The 25,049-nt window shown below is 42.1% G+C and overlaps 1 protein-coding gene across 15 annotated transcripts in view; it reads right to left on the bottom strand.

Annotated features, from left to right (window-relative positions):
- CSMD1 (CUB and Sushi multiple domains 1) overlaps nucleotides 1-25,049 on the bottom strand; it is a 1,700,362-nt gene that overhangs the window by 309,720 nt on the left and 1,365,593 nt on the right. For all 15 annotated transcript variants that reach the window (XM_072950557.1, XM_072950544.1, XM_072950543.1 and 12 more), the window contains one exon: nucleotides 8,360-8,484. In XM_072950557.1, coding sequence (XP_072806658.1) covers nucleotides 8,360-8,484 — 125 coding nt within the window. The remainder of the gene's footprint in view (nucleotides 1-8,359; nucleotides 8,485-25,049) is intronic.

Here is a 25,049-nt window from a genome sequence, read left to right as displayed (position 1 = left end):
GAGCTGGTTCCAGACCCAGCAGGTGAGTCATGGCTGCAAAAGGCGTCTGACAGCAGCACACTCAGGCACACGCACCTGCACCGTGCTAGCTCACTCTCCAAGGGGTTCTCAGACAAAAGCACAGACTTCAGAGCCAAAATTTTCTTAAAGCACTCTAATATTACCAGTGTTGATTAGAAAATCTTAGAAGAAAAATTGTCAATAAAACTGAGTGACACCTTTACGTCACGTGTTCCTACTTTGTGAAGTTGCATACTGAATGACAGAGGCAGAATGTCCTGTTACTCAATAAATATCTGTTGACTCATTTTGAATTAACATTATCAAAGTGCCACTCTAAGCATTTCAAACTTTGAAAACACTCATCTGAAGAATCTGTGCAGTTGGGAACTAATGTGTTACAGCCCCACTGACAATTTGTACTCGTCCAGTCATTAGCTCCAGCTGTCACTCTGCTGGAAAGTTCACCAATTCTGACAGCCCGTCAATGGCTTTGTGTCCCAATTGTCTGCTTTGAAGCTTGACCTCTAACTTGACTTATTAAAATTGTTACCAGTTCTTCATGACATTCATCATACCCACTGCTTGGGGAGACAGGACTTTTAGTGATTATATTTTTAGTGAGGTAACTACTAGTAAAATATTCACAGGGAACCAACACACTTTCTACACGTCATGCATACATGATACCAGTTTCACACAGAGCAAGTTGTGAATCCAGTCCCTTCAGAGGTATATCTCATCAAAAGTTGTCCAATTGATATATAAAATATATTCTTCTTTTTCCTTAGAACTATGTCCCTGTTTTTGCAGTGCATTTTTCTAAGAAATTGACTTTTTAACCCATACTTTTAATAAAACCATCAAAATAATCGGCTGAAATGAAATAGTGGGAATGCTCAGGGCAGAGATGTTTTTTAGTGGTCTGTTTTGTTTTCTTCACTGTGTAATCTCGACAATTAGAACGGTTCCTGGCAGTTTCCCCCAAAGATACTTGTTGCTGTCATTTTTGAGTAGGTTAACAGCCTTAAATCATATGATCTAACTATAAATATTTAATTCTAATCCTCTTTCCTGGGAAATTGTTGAAAACTTGAGCTTGTACCTCAGTCCTTGCCTTTCTGTAGAAAGTGACCCCATCCTAGTCAGCTGCCTCTTCACCATGTGATGACTCTACCACCATCATTATGATTCATTAGGCACTACTTCCTTGTTTCAAGCTTTCCTGCTGGTCACAGGTAATTCTCAGATTGTCTACCAATGACCACTCAAAGTTCCAGCATTTCTGTGTAGAGTTACCATCGGATAATAACAGTGCACCTTGAGTTATCATGACCTCTGTGTGCTGAAGCACAGACTGGACGGGATCCTCCAGGCCTCCCGAGACCACCTGTCACCCAGGGCTTTCTTTCTGTTCTGTGGCAGGACGGGCCATATTAAGCTGCAAGTTCTCTGAATTTTAGAGCAGGGAAGGTAGAAAGAACTATACTACTTCCTCTGTCACATCCCACGTCTTTCTCCTCATCAGCTTCAAGCACCTGAAGGTGAATTTTGTCCACGTGCACTACACGTTAAACTCCTCAAACACCCCATCTGTGGGAAGAGTAAGAAGAGCAATAGCCCAAGAGACGAGAGACGAGCCAAGACTCCTCTCTCAGTCCTAAGGCTTGACGGACACGCACCCAGTGAGCGAGGACCAACAGGTCGAAGGGCCCTGGGGATGCCCAAGCAGGTGTTTCTGCCATTGGCACTGAGATTGGGTTCCCTCAGGGTGGTGAGGGAGAGGAGGATGGGCGATGAGAGAAGAGAGTACAGGAGGGGAGGGCGGCCAGGCAAGGCATGCACACCCTTTGACAGAAGAAGAGTGGGGGTCTCAGTTTATCTACAAACCCATCTACACTGCTTTGCCAGCTTTCTTTCCCGCTAGAGCTGAACACAGACTCAACTGGTGATCTGGGAGTGATCTGACTCTGAATGATCTGGCTTTATCACCCCGCCTGTCTCTTTCCGGTCACCGACTCCTCACTGACCCCTCACACCTCACTAGGAAGGGCTGCGTAGCTTCTCAGACATGGAGGAAGCTCAGCTGACCTGTTGGACTATGATGAGCAATTTCACTGTGTCCTTGGAGACGGGGAACTGCTTCCCAAACAGTGGCTTCTGCACTAAACACTTACTCAATTAGTCAGCAAAGTACGTAACTAAGCAAATAATTAAGTAATTACAATATCCTAGTGTCAAGCAAGTTTTTATAGCAAGATTTAAATACATTATCATAATGGAAACGTACACATGAATGCTCAAACGTATTTGCGTTGAAATCCACTTTCTGCCTCTGCCAACACTTTCCCCCTTGGCAAGATCTTCTTGGAAAAATAACACTTAACATACAGCAATTAATACTTAGATCTTAATAATGCTTAACAAATGTTCTTTGACAATAACCATGACCTAATTAATGTACAGCTAATATTACTCATGTGGCAGCATTGTAAATTTGTAAACTCAAAGTTTGCTTATACCTTATATGTTTTTAAAATAGAATTAGAATTCATAAAATGATAACTGGAAATACATCAAGAAGGAGAGTGGAAAGGGGGAAGAAAACTAACCCGTTCTGAGTGCCAGTGTGTGCCACTTACCTGATTAGTCACTCAATGTTTAAGTATAAAGCGTATTTGTTTCACATAATTTGTCTTCTGTAATTTGAAGTAATTATTTATCTATTTATGGAAAATCAGTTCCAGGAACCTTACTGTTCTTTAGTAACTACTTAATTAATCAAATTAATTGAAGGCAAGAATATTCTGCTTGACTAAACTTTAATAGGATATCTGGACTCACAAGTGAAGCTTTTTCAAGTGACTTAAGAATTATATTGGGCAGTCTTGTATGATCTGGAAGAAAGCATTTTTATCAACTGCAGATTTTATGTCTATATCCAGACTGTCAACCAAAATGGAGGAAGCATGTCAGAGGCTAAGAGCTTGCTTTTCTTTTTTTCCTTTCTTCATTTTTTTGGTATTTTTTATTACATAAGTTTCAGGTGTACCCATTATAATTCAACATCTGTACACACTACAAAGTGATCACCTCCACAATTCTGGTCCCCACCCATCACCTTATGAATGATTCCCTTTACCTATTTCACCCACTCCCCTCTGGTAACCGCTAATCTGCTTTCTGTATCTGAGTTGGGTTTCAGTTTACTTTTTTTTTTATTCCGTATATGAATAAAACCATACAGTATTTGTCTTTCTCCATCTGACTTATTTCACTTAGGATAATACCTTTAAGGTCTACCCATGTTGTCACAAATGGCAGAATCTCATTATTTATTATGGCTGAGTATATGTATGCACACATATATGTGTGTGTGTGTGTATACGCACATGCACACATTGTAATATACATACAATGAAATACTACTCATTCATCTTCTTTTGAACTTGCTTTTCTTAATCATTCCAGAGTTCCAGGCCTGGTTTATGAAGTTCCTCAATGTCTTATGTTGAATTATTTCATTTTAGGCCTCCCTGTTTATGCATTTAATAAAATAATCACAGCTTCATCTATCGTCGCTGCAAGGACTGCAGGGAAGGACACAAGCAAAGCATTTAGCACACCGCCGCGTACACCACAGCACCCACAGCAAAGAAATACACAGTGAATGCTTCTTAAGAGTTGGGTGCTGCTTTAGGCAGAGGCTACAGCAGAGTGAAAATGAAATTAAGTTCCTTGTCTTCAACAGGCAGCTAACAAGCAGATTAAACGGAACGTCAGGAGCACATGCGAGCTTTGTGGAAAGGCGGAGCCAGGGTTTGAGAGGACCTGGAAACATCTGGCATGGGAGGGCTGGGTGAGACCACAGCTCACTGGGGTGGGGGTGGAGAGCCCCGTGGACACCGGGACAGAAGTGCTCCAGGTAGACGGGAAGCAGATGCGAGGGAGCTGTCAGAAACTGCCTAGGCGCCTTCTAGAAGCATAGTCAGCACCAAAGTAACATTAGCTCTCAGGTCACTCTATGACAGCAGAATTTGAGAGCAGTGGTATAAAAAAAGGAGGCTTTGTTATTTCCAGTAACTTAATAAAAAAACAGAGAAAAACATGTTTTTCTCCCAAGTGACATTCAAGTAAAGAGTATACATTCTTTGGAGTCCAGAAGCAAAACCAGAAATTCCTCCAAATTCACTGAAATTAAAAGTGTGAGAAATTAAGAAGGACAAACTTTCTCTCTCTTCACTTTCTGGTCTCAGTTCTTACCAGGCTAGTCATTTATTTATTTTTATTTTTTAAAATTAAAGTAAAGTTAGTTACAATGTGCCAATTTCTGGTGTACAGCACAAGACGCACAAAACTGTGTTCAAAGAATAAATGAGCCAGGGCCTAGGGAATATAGTCAATAATAACTTAGTAACTTTGCACTGTGACAGACTGTAACTAGACTTATTGTGGTGATCACTTTGTAATGTACAGAAATATTGAATCATACATTGTGTAACAGGAACTAACATGGTGTTGTAGGTCAATTTTACTTCAAAAACAAACGGACAAACTCACAGAAAAAGAGATCAGATTCATGGTTACAAAAGAGCAGGGGCTGGTGGTGGGAAACTGTAGGAAGGTGGTCGAAAGGCACAGACTTTCACTTATAAAATTAATAAGTACTAGGGATGCAATGTACATGACAAATACAATTAACACTGACACATGTTATATATGAAAAGGTTCAGAGAGTAAATCTCACGAGTTCTCAGTATTTTATCTTTATTACAAGGAAAACTGTTTTTCTTTTAAAAAGTGTGTATGTTTCTTTAAATCTATGAGCTCACAGCTACCTGATCAAATAATCAGCATTAAAATATAATCTTAAAATTGACTATGGACCTTTAATCTAGTAGAATGAAGTCATCTTTCAGGTATAAATGGTCTTTCACTACATATTTAAAAGGTCATTTCTGCATGGAGAGAAAACCTGCATAGGAAAGACTAAACTGTAAAGTTCTTGATAAATGACAAGTTAACAAGTTAAGGGTAGTTCTGAACTAACCTGACCTGGAATCCCAAAATAATAATAACTGTATTCTGTGACCCTGGGTGGCTCTAATTGGCTTCCATGTACCCACAGTTACAACTGCAAAAAACACTACTTTTCTGTGTGCTCTTCCAACTCAGTGAGCGACTAAAAATGTTAATTCCACAGATCAAAGTGCACTAGCATTAAAGAAAATTCTCTCTCTCTAGCCCTCTAAATATTGATGGAATGAAATGCCAGCTGGAGCATTTTGCTTAAAAATAGAACTATATCCTCGTCTTCTCTTTTTTGTTTGCTTATTTAAAAAATCTACTGCCAGTTAAAGATACTTATATGATTTCAAACAGCTCATAATATTTTACTCTGTGAAAAATCATAATGGTTGTTTTCATATCCCTAAATGAAGTAAGCATAATTTCAAACAGAATCACTTGCATAATTACTGCGCTATCGTAACCACTCATCTGTGTGGTAACAGGAAGGAAAGGTAATGTCCCCCGTCCTCAAAGCTAATTAGCTAATGTAAGCCTTGGCTAAGGACCCAGTGTCCAGATGTGAGCGATCACTCCTGACTCACTGCAATTTATCAAACGCTTCCATCCGACATTCCTTCTGTGGAGAAGGCATGATAATTCCTTAAGAGTTAGAGATCCTCCATGAAGATGGGGACCTTGAGATATTAGCCCTTCCCTAAGTGACTGATCAGAAATCTCATAACGTGTACCATGCTCAGACCAGAGGCATTTTATTGTATTTGATAGATGACTGACTTTAGAATATGCGGCTGAGATGATCAATATAAGGGCTGCTTTAAAGGCTCAGAATGAATCAGGAAAACCCAAACCATGGTGCTTGCTTTCTACATACAGTCTATTATGGGGGTAGCACAGAGTGGAAAAGGAACTTGAAAAATCACTTGGTGTTTGGAACCTACTGAGAGCTAAATAAATAGTCCTGGTAGTCTGCTGTGGGTAGCATTTAAAACACTATGCTTCATGTTATCCATTTCCCCGACATTTTCAACATCTAGAGCTATCTGTACAGATATATGTATAAAAGCTCGACTTAAAGAAAGGTTTTCAGCGGTTCTTCAGTGGATGACTCAGTCATCGAAGGCCAGGAGAGACACTACTCAAAGGAGGGGACGAGGACATTCAGGGCTCCTAATGTCGCCAGCCTGGAAAACGCATGGATTTTAGTTGAAGAAAGAACGTTGTGCAGTGAGGGGCAGCAGCTGGGACACTGCCCAAGAATCACGGAGCTCATTTCTTCCCTTCACACCTACAAGGCTGTTGATCCAGGAGAAGACACGACTGTGGGCGGAGCTACGGAGCCGGGCTGCGCTGTCCATGGTAGCCCCTGGCACCTCTGACTGCGGAGCACCGGATGGCTGGTCTCAGATGAGACGTGCTATGAGCATAAAATGCATGCTGATTTCCAAGTCACAGTATAAACAAAAGGGGGGGGAATGTAAACCATCCCCTTATGATCTTTATATTAACTATACATTCAAATGCTATTTGGAATATTTTGGGGTTAAATAAATTGTTATTAAAAGTAATGGCACCAGCTTCTTTCCCTTTTTTCAAATTTGGCTAGTAGACATTTTAAAACTACATATGTGGCTTGCATTTTATTTCTAGTGGAGAGCAGTGCTCTGGAGACCCCTCTATAGGGTCCGCCTACAGGTGCACTAAGGCATTTAGCCGTTCATCTGTACATGCAATTGATTAGGTCATGTCACATGGTGATTATTTGGTGTTATACACAACTCTGTCTTTCAGACTAAAGGACGGGTATTTCTGCTGGCTTTGCAGAAGGAAGCTGCCCTCTAGTGAGAGGGCCAGGTGGCCAGGAGGTGAGTACAAGACTGAGAAAGAGACTGGGGTGTTGAAGTGGAGGACAGTTTCCTTATTTAACCATGTTACTTACACGTGAGCCCTTTCCAGTCCAGAAAGTGGAATATTCATACAGATATAGTTCTACCATTTTTTCATCCATATTGCTTGCAAACAAAACCCTGCATTGATACAAAAATGCCAAGGGACATGAGAGAGGGCTGAATGCTTCCCTAATTTATCTGCACTCTCCACTCATGAAAAGCTGCAGATGATACAGGGAAGCAAAAAAAAAGCGTCACTTACTCAGTGATTTGTTCCATCTCCCCTTCTTATAGAAATTAACCCCAAGGCAAAGATTCCCTCAGTATCTATTCTCCTTTTCTTTCATAGAAGTGTAACTGTTTGCTATATATTTAACCACATAAAATGAAAATTCCATTTCTAAGTCTCATAGCAAGGTAAGAATATCTGGCTGGAATTTGGCCAATGGGATTGAGCAGAAATACATGGGATGGTTTCTGTAGACTCTCCACAGGATACACCTGCTATGTGTCTTCTGCTTCTTCTAAACTTCTCCATCCTACCACCTGGAATTTGGATATCCCTTTGGACCACAAGGATGAAGGTCTGACCATAGGGTGGACAGAGTGAGTACTAGGGAAATTTTCACCTCTGAAACACACTTGCCATCCTCATCCTATACTGCCTCTTAACTTCTACATGGCAGAGAAATCCATTTCCATTGTTTTAAGCATCCCTTGGGTTTGGTTTTTGTCACTTAATTGTTATTACCTAATTCTAAAGAGTTTATCTAAAATTATTCTACTTAGGAGATTTCTATACTTTCTTCTTGTTTGTTTGTTTAATATTTTACTACTCCAAATGCTCTAAAATATGTATTTCTTTAAAACTTTGTTATTGCTCCTCAGACACAGTCTGCTCAAGTTCAAGTATAGAGATTTAAAATATATATCCTATAAGAAAACACTTTCTTAAGAATTACTTTCCCCCTGCTAACAAACTCCCTTTAACACTGAAACTACCAAAAAAAACCCCAAGAATGCAACTTCACTACTACGGAAAGGTGAGAATTTTTAGATTTGCAGGGATGTGCATAAAGTTTTCCAAAGGATCTGGTCATGTAACATATTCTCATAAATATGCAAGCTGTGTGTATAGATAGATAGATGGAGACCGAGTTATACTGAGTATGTGTGTATGAGTTTGAATGATTAGATTTGCTCATATATTTCCTGAAATTTAAAAACCATAAATATCTTTGGAAATGTTTGCCTCCTAACAAATTAAAAAAAAAATATTTCCTGTTCAGCCACGTCACCATGAAAACATAAATCACCACCAAGCTTTGCTCTGGCTGTGCACAGCGCCTTGCGCTTCAATCTCCCTGCGTATTCAGAACAGCACGCCAGCTCTGAGGAGAGAGGGAGGCCGGGCAGACCCGGCCGGATCACAGCTGTCTCACCTCGGCAAGCCGGCCGGTGGTCGCTCCAGGCGGCCAGCGTCTCTGTGACTCTCTGGCACGTGACGCTCTTGGACCCGTGGAGCACGTAGCTGTCCTCACAGGAAAACTGCACGTTGGCACCAACCCTACGCAATCACAAAACCAAAAAGAAAAAAACCCGGATTATTCATGTAAGACTTCTTTAAAAAATCATCGCAGTGCTGCTACTGTGTTACACCATCAAAACCATGTTAAACGCTAATCTTTTAGTGGTTTTCCCAAGTACGACCCTCTAAGGTAGCACAAGACCAGGGTTCAAACTTCTGTTCTGCCAGCTTCCGCTGAATGAATACAGAAACCTTAGGGTGTCTTCTCTAAAATTAAGACAATAATAGAGGTGGCAGGACCAGGGGCTGTGGCTTAAATAAGAACCAATCGTGCATGTAAGAAGTGTACCCTGAAAACAGACCAGAGTTGGATGTCACTCTGTGTAAATAAACATCTTACCCCCCAAAAAAGGGGAAAAACTGGGTTAAGAAAATATGTCAGTATGCAGAAAGACAACTGCTATATGATTCCACTTATATGAGGTATCAAAAATAGTCAAATTCATAAAATCAAAGAATGCAATGGTGGTTACGGGGTGGGGGGCGATGAGAATTTATTAATTCAAAGGCAGAAAGTTTAAAAGTTAAGGAAGATAAATGATCTCCAGAGACCTGATGTACATTGTACCTATGGTCAACAGTAAAGTTCACTTAAATTTTTTCAGGAGATAAATCTCATGTTGTGTTCTTACATCATCATCATCATCAAACTTGCTCCCAATGAAAAACAAGAAAAAAAGTCTCAGTAAAGACTCTGTTACCCTTGCAAGCATCAATTATATTCAGAAGTCTGGCACTGTTTTATTTCTGAAACACATCTCACAGAAAAGCATCACTTGTTTTACAAAAACAAAACAAAACAAAACCAATAATCCATCTAGACTAGAGTTAGATGAAAAATTGCTCTGGCTGCAGAGCTGCCTCTGAACACACGAAGCCTTGAGGCTGTGAGCAGTAAGGAGATGTGAATGCAGACTCGCAGCTCAGCAGGTGCCGGGAGGGTGGGAGAGGTGTGCTCCAGGTCTGAGCACTCAGCCACTGCTGCTCAGCCGGCTGTCTGGCGCCGAGCTGAGAGCCATGTTATTCTCCTACCCGACAAGCCTGTCGTTACAAGGGAACTCTACCTGTGTCTTCCACCTGACACACCCTGAGGCTGATGTTGACAAAAACGGGAACGAAAGAGTCTTTGAGGGGAAGGATGCAAAGTTGCCCATGTTATATATAAAGTTATTAACAGATAAAAGATAAGGGGAAAAATAAACAAGTGCTTTCCTATCCTGCTTATTGAAAAACTCTCATCTACAATCTCAGAGTGAACCTTATTTCAGTAACATTATTACCAGCATTTCCCACACTTCCATATACCACTCTTTGGGCACAGTCACAGAGGTCTACAAAAATCACCAAATGAAGGTCAAGTCAAGTTGAAAAATTCTACATTAAACAAAATTAAGCACCTTTCTCTTCTAAAGGGGACTCTAAGCTTACTAAAATTTAATGTGCAAAATTTTATTTTGCCTACTTAAGACAATGTGAAATATGTGGAATTTTCTAAATTTATCTGATCAGGAAGCCCTTTTGCACCAAATATCCAGGGCAACTAGAATTCTATCAAAGTAATTTTGAGAAACACTGCATTATCAGTATATAATATGCATTATTTTTGAAAGTGAAAAGAACAAAATGTAAGCATAATTCTAATTTTCACTGTCAGTCATAGCAGTTATTTAAAACAGCTATACTTTTTAGACATGTCCCTTCATAATTTCATTGGTCTTTGTTTAAACCCCTGGAACCACCTGAATAAATGAAATAAATCTAAATATTTGGTTTGACAACAACTTTTATATCCCTGTGTTGTCTATTCCAGGCCCCAATCTTCAGTTCTTTCTATGTACCTAAATTTCAGTTTTCATTCTTTTCATCATTCTTTCACTACATTTTTGTTGAACATCAACCGTGTGCCACACACAACTCCAGTGGGCAAAGATGCAGAAATTAATAAGACTGACAAAGTCCGAATCCCATGGTGGTAACAGCCTAGCTACGGGAGGACGAAAACAAACCAACCAACCAAACAAGAAGGAAATGGAAGTGTCATAAGTACTACGAACAAAACAAACCGAATGATGTGATTAACAACAGGTTAGGGACTGCTGAGATTTGAGAGTGTCGACATTTTTTATGATCCTCTTAAACTAAGGAGCTAGTATCTCACAGAATATTCCAGGTGTGGCCAAACATAAAGGAAGGAAAATGAGATTGCTGCCTCCCTTTGGCAATCACCACTCCAGTCACCAAAGCCCACCACTCGTAGTTTTGATGGCGCGCACTCCACCCAACAAAACGTCTGTCTTTTCATACACGCTCCTCGTACAACTTCCATCAGGTGTTCTTAGTGGGTTAACTCTGACTACTCGATCTCATTTCTGACAATACAATACAGATTTATCATCCAAAACATGAGAAAATTTGGCCAGAGTTGTTTTTTGGAAGCCATGAGAGTGTCCATTAATAGGAATATGATTGACTATATTATTTCATACGTATCTGAATGACTATAATGCTGCTATGAAAAAATGACCTAAGTATGTAGCAATTCAGAGGAGAAAAAAGCTCGGTACCAAACGGTTGCCCATCACCTCTATGCACGTCTGTGTCTGCACATCAGGGAAAGCAGGCACAAAACTGCGTATAGATGGCCACAGAGTCACAGGACAGTCTGGTTTCTATGTCACAATAACTGCATTACTTCTGACTCCATTACTTTGTAAGTTAAGTTTCTAAATATTTAAAAATCCTACTATTAGATTGCCACATTTGTTCCTGCTCACTGAGACAGAACTCTCTGGCATCTAACATAATTCATACTCTCCTCAGATTTCCATCAGACAAAAATCACAGAAGCTCATTCTACCAGAGCAGAGGATGCATCCCAGTGTCCGAAATCCCCATACAGTGTCACGGAAGATCTAGTCCAACACCTGTCTGCGCGCCATGGAAATCTGTCCTCAGCACACAGAGTCCAGTATGGAACTCATTCCTGAGTTACTGTCCTGAAACCTTTTGACAAATGACTGGAGATGACAATTGATAAAAGAGTGAAGCTTCTCACTTTCAAAGCATTAAAATTATTAACAAGAACAACCTCTTAGTTTGATTGCAGGTTGGAAAACAGAGACACTGAAGGGTAAACGCATTCCCAAGAGCTAAGATGAGGCGTGGTGTCTGTACTGTCACGAACAGGGCTGAGCTCGAAACTGATGACGACCCAACTTCTAATTTATTATTTCAGCCTTTTGTTTTGGTTCAATCTAGCCCATGAATCAGTTCAATTTAAAATCCATGCATGCTTTCAGCTTTAAATATGTAATAAATGAAGTTTTTTATTTATGACTTGATTTTATGATTACTATGTTTGAAGATACATAACATTAGGAAAACTAACTTGGTTTTCTGAAAAGTACTCAGAAGAAAATAACAGAAAAATTTTATTATCTTACCATTGGCAAACAAATTTAGAACACCTTAGATTAATTATGTCATTCAATTTTCACAATTGTTAGGAGTTGGAAATTGTCAGAAATAACAGAAAACTGATTTTCTTTAAGATCAATATAAGTTGTGCATAGATAATAGATATCCAAATGGCCAAATTTAGGCTAAACTTAACTTAATAGTTCAGTGTTTTAAATAGAATAGAATAGAGAAAACCACATTTTTCACTTCTCCAATGCTTAGCACTTTTGAAAAATTCATCCTTCAATGTCTGAATTGTGAAGGCATTTTACTAGTCACCATCTACTTGACTTTACCCACAGTTTGAAGAGACTTTCAAGCAGATGGACTATTTCTAAATATGGTTCCCTAGAGAATGGTTATTTGTGCATTTATTTAAGATTGATACTACAACTATTTCTAAAAAAACAAAAAGTGACTTAAAGATTAAATTGGAATTCAAAATAGGATGTGAGGTCATTGAGCTGTGACATCTTAACTACCCCTTCATTCAGAGATGGCTCTGACCCACCTCACTGGCTAGACGGACACAGGTAATACAGATCTATTACCTGTTACCTCAACCCACTGGTTTGTGTCGATAGAATGTATTGAAGCAACCAAGATAAACAGATTGGTAGGTCAATACACGGATCGGTAGATTGACATCTAAGTGGATATCTGTCTCACTGTCAAAAAATCTAGTTCAAACAACATACTTAATGATCCATAAATACAAAACAACTAGCTACTGTTTCTAGGCCCCAAAGGTAGGCATTTTGCATCTGCAGCAAAAAGGAGAAATACACTAGGTCACGTTGTTTTCACTCTTACACAACAGAAAACACTAAAATTAGAGCAATGTTGGCCGTGGTTGACTGAGAGGAAGCCACAGACTCAGAAAGAGCTCCTGTCCAGGGCGAGGGTGCGTGCCAGGCGAGGGTGTGTGCCAGGCGGGGGTGCGCGCCTGGGCGAGGGTGCGCGCCAGGCAAGGCTGTGTGCCTGGCCAGGGGCCCAGGGACGATCATGAAGGGATCCGAGGGGCAGAGATGAGGCAGTGAAGCCACACCCGCTTCCCACCGTTGACACCACGGCCTTTCCTCAGGCCCTGGCTCTTAACATCATCAAGAGAGAGAGACCCAATGGACTAAGAAATCACTGATTCCAACAAGCTTAAGAGTGAATAAATACACTTTTCTGACTCAGACAAAATGGGCATCTTGAAAAAGAAATCAATTACAGCCCCAGTACAAATAAAATTACGTTCTGCACATCTGAATTCATGGCCATATAGATCAACCTCTCATACTCACTGCAGCTGACTTTGCAAATGATACTATTACTGCTCTGATCACACGGGTCTCCCTCCTACCTTCCCCGTCTCAACCCGCTTCTCCCTCTTGCTCTCCTCAGCTCCCACTTTTCTCTTTCCTGCTAAGCCGCCTCCTTCTTAATTTATCATTAAAAATTCTGTATTTCCCATACATAAAATTAGTTATACAGAAAGTTTCTGGAGGAAGGTGCCAAAACGTTTTCAGAAAAGTGTATCAGGAATAATTTGAAAGTATTTTTCCAACGTTAGAAAAACAGAATTGACACTTGATCCAAGAAAAGAAATGAGAAGGAAAACATTCAAGAACTCTTCCAGTGTTCTTCAAATGGTCTTCATCTTGAGACCATTTAGATTCAAGTCCTAGTCCCACACATAACAGACAATGTCTGGCACATCCCAGGCATCAAAAATACACGCTGAGTGAATGAAGAAAGATAAGTCAGTTTCCCGAGGCTCGTGTGTCTGTCTGTCTGTGCAATGGGACTGAGAAACACAGGGAGCAAAGAAACTCACCTCCCTTCAGCTTCTTCCACTGGTCTTTATTACATTCACCGGCCCTGGTTCACAATGTTCACGGGCCGCTTTGTAAGCACCAGGTGCCACGCTAGTTAGGGGGATGCGTGGGCGATGCTGGGGCAAGAGATGCTTCTCACACTACAAAGGGGCCATGAGGTGAGTAAGCATAAACCACTGAGGGAAACAGCTCATGCTGCCTCCAGTGAACGCGAAGAAAAAGTTATTTCCAGAAACTGAAATTTTCATTGAGTCTTACAAGGTCCCTATAATTTATCTACTTTTTTTCAAGATGAGTGTCTGTGCCCTAGAGTGAAGACCTGCCATAGAAAGCCCTGTTGGCTTCAAAGTGGGTGGTTTGTTCAGGAACTGCCAGCAGCCGGATTTGTCCAGAACAGTACTTTACAACTGCTCCTCCAAAGAGGTGCCCGGTCCCTCCTGCTCCAGAGTTTGTCCCCTTTAGGCTCAGGGATTTGAGGTCCTTTCCTTCACCCCTACTCCTTTCTCTCTCTAAGGGACAACTTAGCCCTTTGCTCCATGGAATGTTTCCTTCAAGGAAAATTACCCAAAAGCACAGAAGCAGGGTGGGCACGAGGCTGGAAGAGAGGCCAGGCGGAGAGGCAGCTTCCAAGGGGGCTCCCCGCGGAAACGCCGGAGTTCGTTCACCGCCATGCCTCCCGCGGCCTCCTGCGTGGTTCACCGCACTAACGACATTGTGCTAGACGTACGTGGGGAATGAACACGCAGGACAAACAGGAGGCAACGGTGTCAGCTCAGATCATCTCCTGAGCGTGCGACCAGCCGCCGCAGTGAAAGGTCGTGGGGAGCAAAGCACAGCGGCCCCCGCACCCCCGGCAAGCGCGTCTGCAGCCGCCTGACTCCATTCCAAAGGGGCCTGTTTTAGAGAACTCACTGACTCTCCCGTGAACGAGTCCTTGCTCCACTCGGGAGAGGAACTTTGACGCTTAACTGCAAGTTCTCCACGAACGGAGGACCTCGTCCTGATGAGCACAGCTGATCCCAGGCCACAAAGGGTCGTGTGAACGGGCCTCTCCTCCCCGACGCCGTCCGAAGCACCGTTTGCACAGCCTTCCGGGCCTCGGCGCGGCAGAGCGGGGCGCGAGCAGCCGCTGCGATGCCGCCACGCCTTTACTGCCCTCTTGATTTTCACATAGAATGTGTCATTTTTGGGTCATTTTTTTCGTCTCATAGCCACAATTTTTAGACTCATCTCCTCAAGCCTTAAGGCAACTTAGTACCACTAAAAGCATACTAGAGAGCAGATGGCTCTCTCCAGCCTAAGGAAAGAAAAGAAACTCATATTTCACAGAATTTTTAGATACTGTATGTTAATAATCGCACAACAAAGACCCCTGACAGCATCAGAATACACGCGACAATAATGCTGAGAAACAGGGGGTGAGTGACCAGGATCTTCAGACTCCGAGAGCTCTCAGACACGCAGCGTTGGAAAGAACGTGTGACTACTCCCACAAGGAAATTTAATTTGAATCTTCTAGGTATGTCTTAAGTTCACAGGGGTCCACTGCTGAGCAAACATGAGGACGTTATTGTCTGACCAAGTAGAAAAATTAAACCCTCAGATGCACACCACCCGTCCGTATGGCGGCAGCAGTCCTTTCCGCACGACTCAGGGAAGGAGCAGGCCGGCGGGGGAGGGAATGCGGGTGAGGCCGATGGCACTGGCCCCTGAGGAGCTGGGAGCCCCTGTGGCCATGCTTCCCGCCCGCAGGCCCTTCTCCATCTCGGCTGCTGTCTTGTGGCCCCTCAGCCCCTGCCTGACCATCTCCTGGTGTCTGGGAACACACTCTGGGCCTTGAGCTGTTTCACGGGCTGTTCTCTCTCCTCTGCAGCTTGAAACCTGGGGCAGGGGGTCATGTCAGAGGTGGAGGGAGGGGAAGGAGCAAGGGAGAGTGCCCACAGCCTATGGGCAGCTCCCGCCCCAGCCAGGAGGGCGAGCAGGGCTGGAGGGCAGCATAGACCAGCAGCAAAGGTGTGTTTTGTGTGATGAACAGACCCAAAGAATGGCCAGAGCCACCCAGGCATGGAGGCGCACGGAGGGAAACAAGCATCATTAACCCCCCACTGAGTGACAGGCACTGGCCCGGGCCCCCACGGTAAGCCATCACTGCAGGTGCCTCAACCCCATTTGAGAAAAACGAGACTTACGGGGTCACCTGCTCGAAATCATGTGATACATGGATTCAAACTGTCTTTTTCTCTTACTCTGAAATTATCTCCTCTATCTGTGATTGATCAGCAAACAACTGCAAACACACAGAAGCTGTATGGCAAATATTTTCCTCTAGGCTTATATCTACACTGAGCAAAACCTCCCAATATTCTGAATCGCACTTCCTCCTTGTTACAACAAGCGGTTTGACAGTTGTCAGATCCAGGACTGACAGGGAAACCCAGGCGGGGCCGGTGTGTAGCAGGTGCTCAACACACAGGGGTGCCTGGCTGGCACAGGCCCTCCCAGTCTCCCCGTCTCCCCACCTTTGCTTTCTCTCACCACTCACTGTTCCTGCGACCTCCAAGGAAGAGAGGCGAGGGAGGGCTCTCCCACCTCGGGGTCGCTGCATGCGCTTCCTTCTGCCTGGACTGCACCGCCCCCCTCTAACCCCCACTTTCTCCATGGCTAGGTCCCTTCCTGTTCATCCTTTGAGCCCAGCTGTGACGTGGTCTCCCCCGAGCCCTCCGCCAGCAGGCCGTCCACAGCAGAGGGATCCCTTTCCTGCTCCTTCTGTGTCTGTCCCTTTATCTCAGGTGCACGTCACAGGTCAGAGGGCTCAGCTCGCTCTGGTTAAGGAATCTAGAGAATCGATAAGTACAGGAGTGGGTTCCCCAACCTACTGCTCAGGGCCCCGGGGAGAGATCTGCGTCTTCTCCTCTCCCTTCCTTTGGGAATAGTGAGTACAGAGCCAGGACCCAGGTGGGCCTGCCACTGCTCGCTGCCCTGCTGCGTCAAGGCCTCGTGGATGTGCACCCGCCTTCCCAGCCTGTGTCCTGCTCCTTTCCTCGTGGTGGTCCTTCCCACAGGCCCAAGGATCTCCTGCTCCTTTTCTCCTGTCTGTTGTCCAGGTCTGCTTGGAGCAAGATCTGATGAGGTGTCCACAGGCTGCAAGGTGTAATGGAACCATTGGGTGACCTGTCTCGCCCTCCCAGAGGTGGCTCCACTTCATCAGAGCCAGAAGTCACAAAGCAAAGTTTCGGTGCCCAGAATCCCTCAACAGCAAAGCCACAGGAGCCCTGCCTGGGGGCAGGAGGGGCTCCCCACCCCGAGGGCATCCTCTCTCTTCCTGCCAAGGGCAGCGCTGGTCCTCACACTTGCTGAGAAAGAAGTCTGCACTGTAAAGAGAGCTGAGGAGTTAATTCCGGAACACACGTGGGAAGCTGTAGATGGCGCCAGTAAGCCAACACTGACAGACCCTCGGCTTCCTGGTCTCCCACGGGGCCTGCCCACCTGTCTCTCTCCTCTCCTCCCTGCTTTTACAAACAGGAAGGTGAGGGAGCACTCCGGATGGAATTGAGGAACGCGGTGCAAGACGAATGCTGAACGCAGCTGATGGGGGAAGTGGGTGGACTGGTTGTATATAGATCCGAGTCAAGTCCAAAGAGCACCTAACAAATCACACGCTCTGTGAACTAACCAGCCACCCTGGAACACAAACACAGAAACACGAAAGGGCTCTAAACCAGCAATTCTCAGCAAGGGTCAAGTGCCTCAGCACCGCAAGGGATCTTGTCTCCTGTGCGGCACAGGGAACCATATTCAATGGTTTCCTGTGCGGCACAGGGAACCATATTCAATGGTTTGTAGCAACCTGTGATGCAAAAGGATGTGTATGTATATGCACAACTGAACCACTGTGCTGTGCACCAGAAGTTAACACAACATTGCAAATCAAATACGCTTCAATTTAAAAACGGGGAAGAAAAGAAAGGGATTCTCTCAGTCGCCCCAGGACACCACCCAGAGGTTCCTCGGCTCGATCCTGAGAGTGGGGCATCTCCCCTGCTTACCTGCCCCAGCTGCCGCTCTACCCTCGGCAAAGGTGAGCAGGCATTCTTGCTGGTGCAGTGGGTACCAGAGGTGAGCCCAGGGGGTAAGAGATGGGGCCACTGCTCCAATCAAGAGGAGCAGCAATTATGAGTGAGACACACACCCACTCACCTCTGCTCCGACACACACATCTGTCATAAACAGCACTCTCTCAAACCGTTGCAAAAAGTGTTTTATTATTCAAACGAACGGTTTCAATGTATTTAAAAAGCAGAGTTGCCATCTGATGGAAACTGACAATGGGTAACAATAACAGGAAGGCGGCTGTCATGAAGAATGAGCTACACCGTGCGGTTCCTGCACTGGTCTCTGTGCCCAGCGTCCACAGGGCAGGCGGAAGGAGATGTTCCTCATTAACCTTCTCGCAACCTTGTGACAGCAAGCTGGGTAACACCCAGAAGTTCTAGACAGCTCGATGTCCTCTGTGTATTTGCCCCTGGCTTCTGACCTCCATCCGTCTTCCCTCGTGGTCCCCGAGAGTCCTGCCCACAGAAGCTGCTCATTCATTATTTTCACCAGAACATTAGTAACAGAGGCCAGGGCTGGGCATGGATTTTGCAGTGGGAACCAAACTGTCCACCCGTACTTCCTATGCCGCAAACAGACACTGCAAAGACAGAATGTCCTGGAAGGGGCTTCTAAGGATGAGGTTTCTACATGCTTCCTACCACAGCTTTTACGATATCAAACCCCTATTTTCAAATGCAAACCCATCTGAGTAGTTACACCCCCCGTTTCTAATATCCTATTATAGGTGAACGTCGCCCAGTTGTTCTCAAGTTTGCCCACACGTTAGAATCACACGGGTGCTTAGAAAAATCCTAACGCTGAGATCCCTAGAGTGATCTGACTCATAATCAGAAAGTAGAACGGGGGTTACCGGGTTATGTAGGGGGAGGCAGTGGGGAGCTGTTGTTTAGTGGGTGCAGAGTTTCAGTTCAGGAGATGGAACAGTTCTGGAGTTGGATGGTGGTGGTGGTTCCATAACAATGTGAATGTCGTTAATGCCCCCCAACCGTACACTTCAAAGTGGTTAAGAGGCTAAACTTGATGTCAAATGTATTTTACCACAATGAAATTAAAAAATCCTAATGCCCAGGTCATATCCGTGATCACTTAAGTCAGAATCCCAGGGTAACTGAAGTGTGCCTGGTGGCAAGATTGAGGGCAGCTCCAGTCATCAGTCTGCTCTCTCCTTAACGGAGACCAGTGACCACGAACTCTCTCCCTTCGTTCCTTCCTTCAGAGTGTTTGATGGAGGTATAGCTGGCCAGGAAATGTATAATCAGAGATCCTGAAGAGTTCTTTAAAGAAACTGGGAACATGGGGGAGTGGGAGAATGGCCCCAAATGAGTGTGCTGGCTCACTGCTTGAAGCTCACTGCATTAACACTGTTCTCAGCTGACGGCTCCCAGCGCATCAGACTATCTCACACGCGTCCTCCAGCCTCAGAGGCTGTTGGTGCCCCCAAACAGCATCACAAAAGTTGTTCAGGACCTCATTCTAAAACAGACCAAGGCAAAAACATGACTCTGGGTCACAGAGCTTTCCAGCTCCGAGGGACCACAGAAATCGTCACCAACTTCAACCCACTCATTCTTCTATAGAGGAGGAAGCTGGCAAACAAACTATTCAAGAAGGTCATTTTAAACAGTGCTAGTATTTAAAGGATCCCTGAAGTCCCATTTCTGATGACCATGATAACATGTCATGGTCTATAAACTAATCAACTATCTTTCGCAATCTGAAATTAAGGAATTGATGTATGCTTCGATAATAATGATCTATTATCCCAGGAAACTATCCAAATGGGTATTACATTTTGACAAAAAAAATTAACTTACTATTACAGATATTCTAAAGGCTGAGTGAGAGAGGGAGAATGTTCCACAAACCCTACGTGGTGGATTCTTCATCAGAACCAGCTTTAGCCAGATAACTGAGATCTGAAACATTCTCAGTGTGCCTTTTCAGAGGGACATTAAGGCTTCAAATAGAGTCAACAGAAAAATATCGGTATTTCTTTAGGCAGTTCTTAAAAATACAGTCAATGCCCCTTGAAAGAGCAGTGTCACTGGCAAATATCCTTTCTAGACTACTTCAGTTTCCTAGTAGCAGTGCAACTTCTGCACGAAGTGGAGAGCCTGCATTTGGGAAAAGGGCATAGAAAAGGCACTATGTTCCTCAAATTTTTTCAAAATATGAAAGTATTTTGGAGCATGTCAGAGCACTTTGGTGTTGAAAACCCAAATGCAGGGAGTTGGGAAAGGTCTATACTCACCCGCTTTAGAGATGCAAAGTGCCCAGACTGGCCCCCTGCATCTGGTTTTTTCCACTTGTGCAGGTGAGTAAAGGAATCATTTACAGACCCAACCCTACATCCAGAAATAAGGTGATGCTTGGGTACCAAAAAATAAAAGACAGTTCTTCGCTCCTCTGTGAACACTGAGTGCAAAAGGATCATGTCATAAGACAGGGAAACTTTTCCAACAAGAAACCTAGTTTGAGTGTTTTTAAAACTTTCTATTGCTCCCACTACAGTCCCTAAATGTTGCTTATTAACAAAACACCAAATACGGGCTTAATCCTGACTCTAAAATTTTTTAAACATGTTTCATTCCTTTTTTTCTAGCTTTGTTGAGATACAATTGACTTGTAACACTGTGTAGGTTTAAGGTGTATAGCATGACAATTTGATACATGTATATGCTGTGAAATAATCACTATAATAATGTTACCTAACGCAGCTAGCACCTCACATAGCTAGCTCTCTGTGTGTGTGGGGAGAACTTTTAAGATCTACTCCCTCAGCAGCTTTCAAGTATACAGTACACTATTGTTAACTGTAGTCACTGTGCTATACATTAGACCCCGGCATTTGGTTTCTTTTATGAGTAAACTGAAGATTTTCTTATTTGATGGGAAAAGTCAGGCTGAATAATACAGTGATCTCTTAATAACAGTAATAATGAAATGTATATTTTCTTCTTCTCTTTACGACTAACAACGATACACATGAACTATCTAGCAAAAAGAAGGAGTTTGGTGCCTAATAGAGAATATGGAAGAAATAAGTAGTAACTATCTTTTTGGCATAATTAATATCTGGAAATTTACCTGTCAATCAAAATTCTGCGTATCAAATCAACATTTATCATTGCCTCACAATATGTAAATATAAATGCATGTCTTATGCAAAATAGAAATGAATGATTTGACAAATACTTACTGAACACTCACTATGAGCTGAGAACTGCACTGGGCACTGGGAGTGCAGTAAGGAACCAAACCAAGTCCATTCCTTACAGACCTTACACCCTTGTTGGGAAAGGGAATAACATGGCATTATGTGTGTCAAGTCAAAACTGTGTATGATCTTCCTGGGTCTTGGTCAGTCAGTGCTGGGAATCAAAAGCAAAGCAAGGAGAGCTTGGGGGAGAGGGGGTGTGAACAAAGAGCGCGCTTCAGAGACACGGTCAGGAAGACACACTGGAGCAAAGGCTGGAAGGAAGTGAAGGCTGGGTCATAAGCTCTGGATCACCTGTGCTCTGCATCAATAAAACGTCTCTCAGCAACATGAGAGGATGGATGGTGTCGACACATCATGGAAAACATAGACACACAGAACCACAGAAATAAAGAGCTGAAGGGGAGAACTGATGTTAAATAGAATGCCAGAATTTCCATTTATACATCTGCTCCAACTTTAAAGTATAACTGAATTTTCTATTATAGCAAGTGAGAAAAAAAAATAGAAGCAAGAAAACAAATCCAACAAGCCAAGAAAGCAGGTGTACGTACCGGATGGAGGAAAGGAGAGTCCACCAGGTACCCCTCCATGCCTCTCCCCATCCACAAGACAGGGCTGTCTAACTGACACCCTGAACGTTACAGAAACAAAACCTGCAGCAGCCTACAACTGACCCATGTTTCCCTCATTCTTCCATCATTTAAACAATAATTCAATGAAAGAACTTACTAAAAATCAATTCTTAAGGAAAAGAACACCATATGTATGTCCTAGTATATACACAATCTATAAATGAAATTCTTAATCTTTTCAGCCACTCCAAAGAAGAGGGCGTTTCAGGATAGCTACTGCAGCTTGTGCATTTATACAAATCTAGGGTTGCTGTTAAGTGGGGTTCAGTTGTAAAGGTTAGTGAGAGGGGCTCACATGGGAGAAAAGGAGACATGGAGCCATCAGGGAGGTCCTCAGATTCAATTTCAGGACCTATTATATGTCCTGAAAAATTTTAATGATATCTTGAGATTCTAAATATACAAAAAGAACCTATGACCTGTGAACATACACCCTATTTCTGCAAACATATAATACATGGTATTTACATCATGCATGCAAGGAGACTATAGCATTGAGCAGCATGTAGCACGCTGCTGCTGGCCCATGTGGATCCTTTGTGCAAGTCTCAGTGAGCAATTAGAACAAGGCTTCCCTCCTGCTGAGCACAGGAAACCCCATGCTGGAATGCATGGCTTGCAATACTGGCTCAAAGTTGAACTTCAGCCTATCTTGACTCTTCACTTGGCTACTCTATGATGTTCACACACTGCACACTACTCTCAAGGGGTCCTGACAGGTGATAAAACATTTAGTCATGCTCATTTCCCTTATTACAAATCATTAAGGTCAAAGTTCCTTGTTTCAAACTCAGGTCAGTAAGATTCAGTTTCAAATCACAGCTCAAACCGTGATTAGATACCTTATTACGTTAACATTCTGAATTTCAACAGCTGTATTTGCAAAAATGGGGCTAATTCTATCTGCCTGTACATGGGGTGTGCTTCATACCAGCATAGGAGACAAATGAATAATAAATGGCAGCATCCACCCATAAACTCTCCCCACCCCAGTCCATCCCTTACATATTGGTGTCTGAGTTGTTCCACCAAACTGGTCATAAACATTCAGCTCTAATGAATAGACTGTCTTTAAGTGAGCGACTGATGGCAAGGAAAACTGTCGGAAAACTGTCTGCAAGATAATCTAAATCCAAATAGGAAAGCTTTGTATTTAGGCTTCCTTTATTTAGAATTCTTAATAGATAATGCTGGAGTGAATATTTAGACTGTCTAAGGAAAACAAAAGATTTCCAAAGAAACAAGAATAATAGTATAAATAAAATCAGATGACGAATATTTTACCAACCTAATAAAGTGAACTCTTTTCAAACAAAAACAGACCGAAATTACACATAATTACAGTGCTAACTACAAATGAATTCCATCCACTCATCTTGACAATGTTGGTTATTAGTTTGGATTATATGTTAGTCTTTCATTTTGATTATAAGAATTTAGAAAGAACTGAATTGCCTTTCATTAAAAATAGTCTCAAAAAGACTTTAAACAATTAAGAATATCCCTTTTCTCTGTTTAAAACACCAATGTTTATGGTGAGCTTATTATATGCTAGGCACATTCATATGTCATTTCAGTTAATGGGCATCAGATATGTTTACAGAATGCTGATCTTCCAGTTTGCGTATGAATGCACATGGATTCTGCCGTCATGTGGGGGAAGCGGTAATAAACAGACCTAAATGCTGCACATCTGAAGCCCGGGAGCACTGCACAGTCCTAACTACCAGTAGGGTGACACAGAATTTTAATTTAGTTGCACTATAGCAAATATCTCAAGAGATGTTCTTATCTTCATCTATTCTTTCTCCTCGTAACTCCAATAATAATTTTTATGCTGGATAGAGTCAATCAGCATATCCAGTGCATATCTTTTCAAGGTGTGGTCCAAAGATCACTGTAGTGGGTAGCAAGACCTTTTTAGAGTGTTTAAAATACTTACTTTTATTTTAATACTAAAATATATTAATACATTATATATTTTATATATTCAATATTCTGTATTATATTACTAAATAATATTACATTATTTTTATAATACTAAGCTATTATATTCTTTTTTTCATGATCAAATTGAAACTACTCAATAAAATTTAGAATTTTTTAAAATTTGTATCTGCTACCATGAGTCTGATAGCTCCTCAGAGCTTAAAGATTTTTCTGATAAGATATGTCATGATAATAACAAATGTGATAGCTTCGATATTGTATAGTGAAATGTATCAAGGTTTGGAACAACTCAGTACTCAATGTATGATTATTTGCCAAATTACTAATTCATGATGGTACAAAATCATACACATATAAAACATTAATTCAAGAAGAAAGCTGCATCAACAGCTTTTAATGTAAAGAAGTACATATCTCTTGTATGGTTAAATATTCCACAGTGCAGCTAACATTTAAGAGAATATAATTGACAAATTTTTGTTATAGTATCAAAAAAGAATATGAACAATTATTTAAAAAATTCTAAAATATCATTTCTTTTTCAACCATAGTGAGGCAAAATTTTTAAAAATATTTTAACCAAAACAACCTAGTGTAACAGATTGAATGAAGAAGCAGATTTACATCTATACATAGTTTTACCACACTAATGATAATCAAAAGAAAGCTGGAGTGTTTATGTTAATATAAGGCAAAAAAAATTAGCAAAAGCACAAAATATTGCCAAGGATAAAGTGGGTCACTTCATAACGTCAAAGGTATGATGAGTTCATTAAAAAGGCATAGCCATTTTAAACATATATGTACCTAATAACAGAGCTTCAAAATACATGAAGCAAAAACTGATAAAACTGTAAAGAGAAACAGACAAATTGACAATTGCAGTAGAAGATTTCCATACACCTTTTGCAATAATGGATGGAACAATCATATTCACAAAATCAATAAGGCTAATAAAGACTTGAGCAACACTATCAACTCACTTGACCTAACCTTTACAGAGCACTTCACCAAACTACAACAGAACATGCATTCATTTCCAGTGCATTGCAATTTTTGTCATGATAGAGAACGTTCTAGCCCAGAAAAAATTTTCAATAAATTTTAAAAGGATTCAAGTCATACAAAGTATGTTCTCTGACCACAAAGATCCTTAAAAAAACCCAAGATATTTGGAAAATAAATAGCACACTTTTAAATAACCCATGAAAAACCAAAGTTTTTATAAGGGAAAACAGAAAATCACTTTGAACTGCATGAAAAGGGAAACATAAAATTTATGGGATGCAGTTAAAGAAGTTCTTTGAGTGAAATTCTCAGCACTGAACACCCACATTAGAA

Source organism: Vicugna pacos, chromosome 26 (assembly GCF_048564905.1).
Source record: "Vicugna pacos chromosome 26, VicPac4, whole genome shotgun sequence".
Classification (NCBI taxonomy): domain Eukaryota; kingdom Metazoa; phylum Chordata; class Mammalia; order Artiodactyla; family Camelidae; genus Vicugna; species Vicugna pacos.
This window is presented reverse-complemented; position numbering and strand designations above follow the sequence as displayed.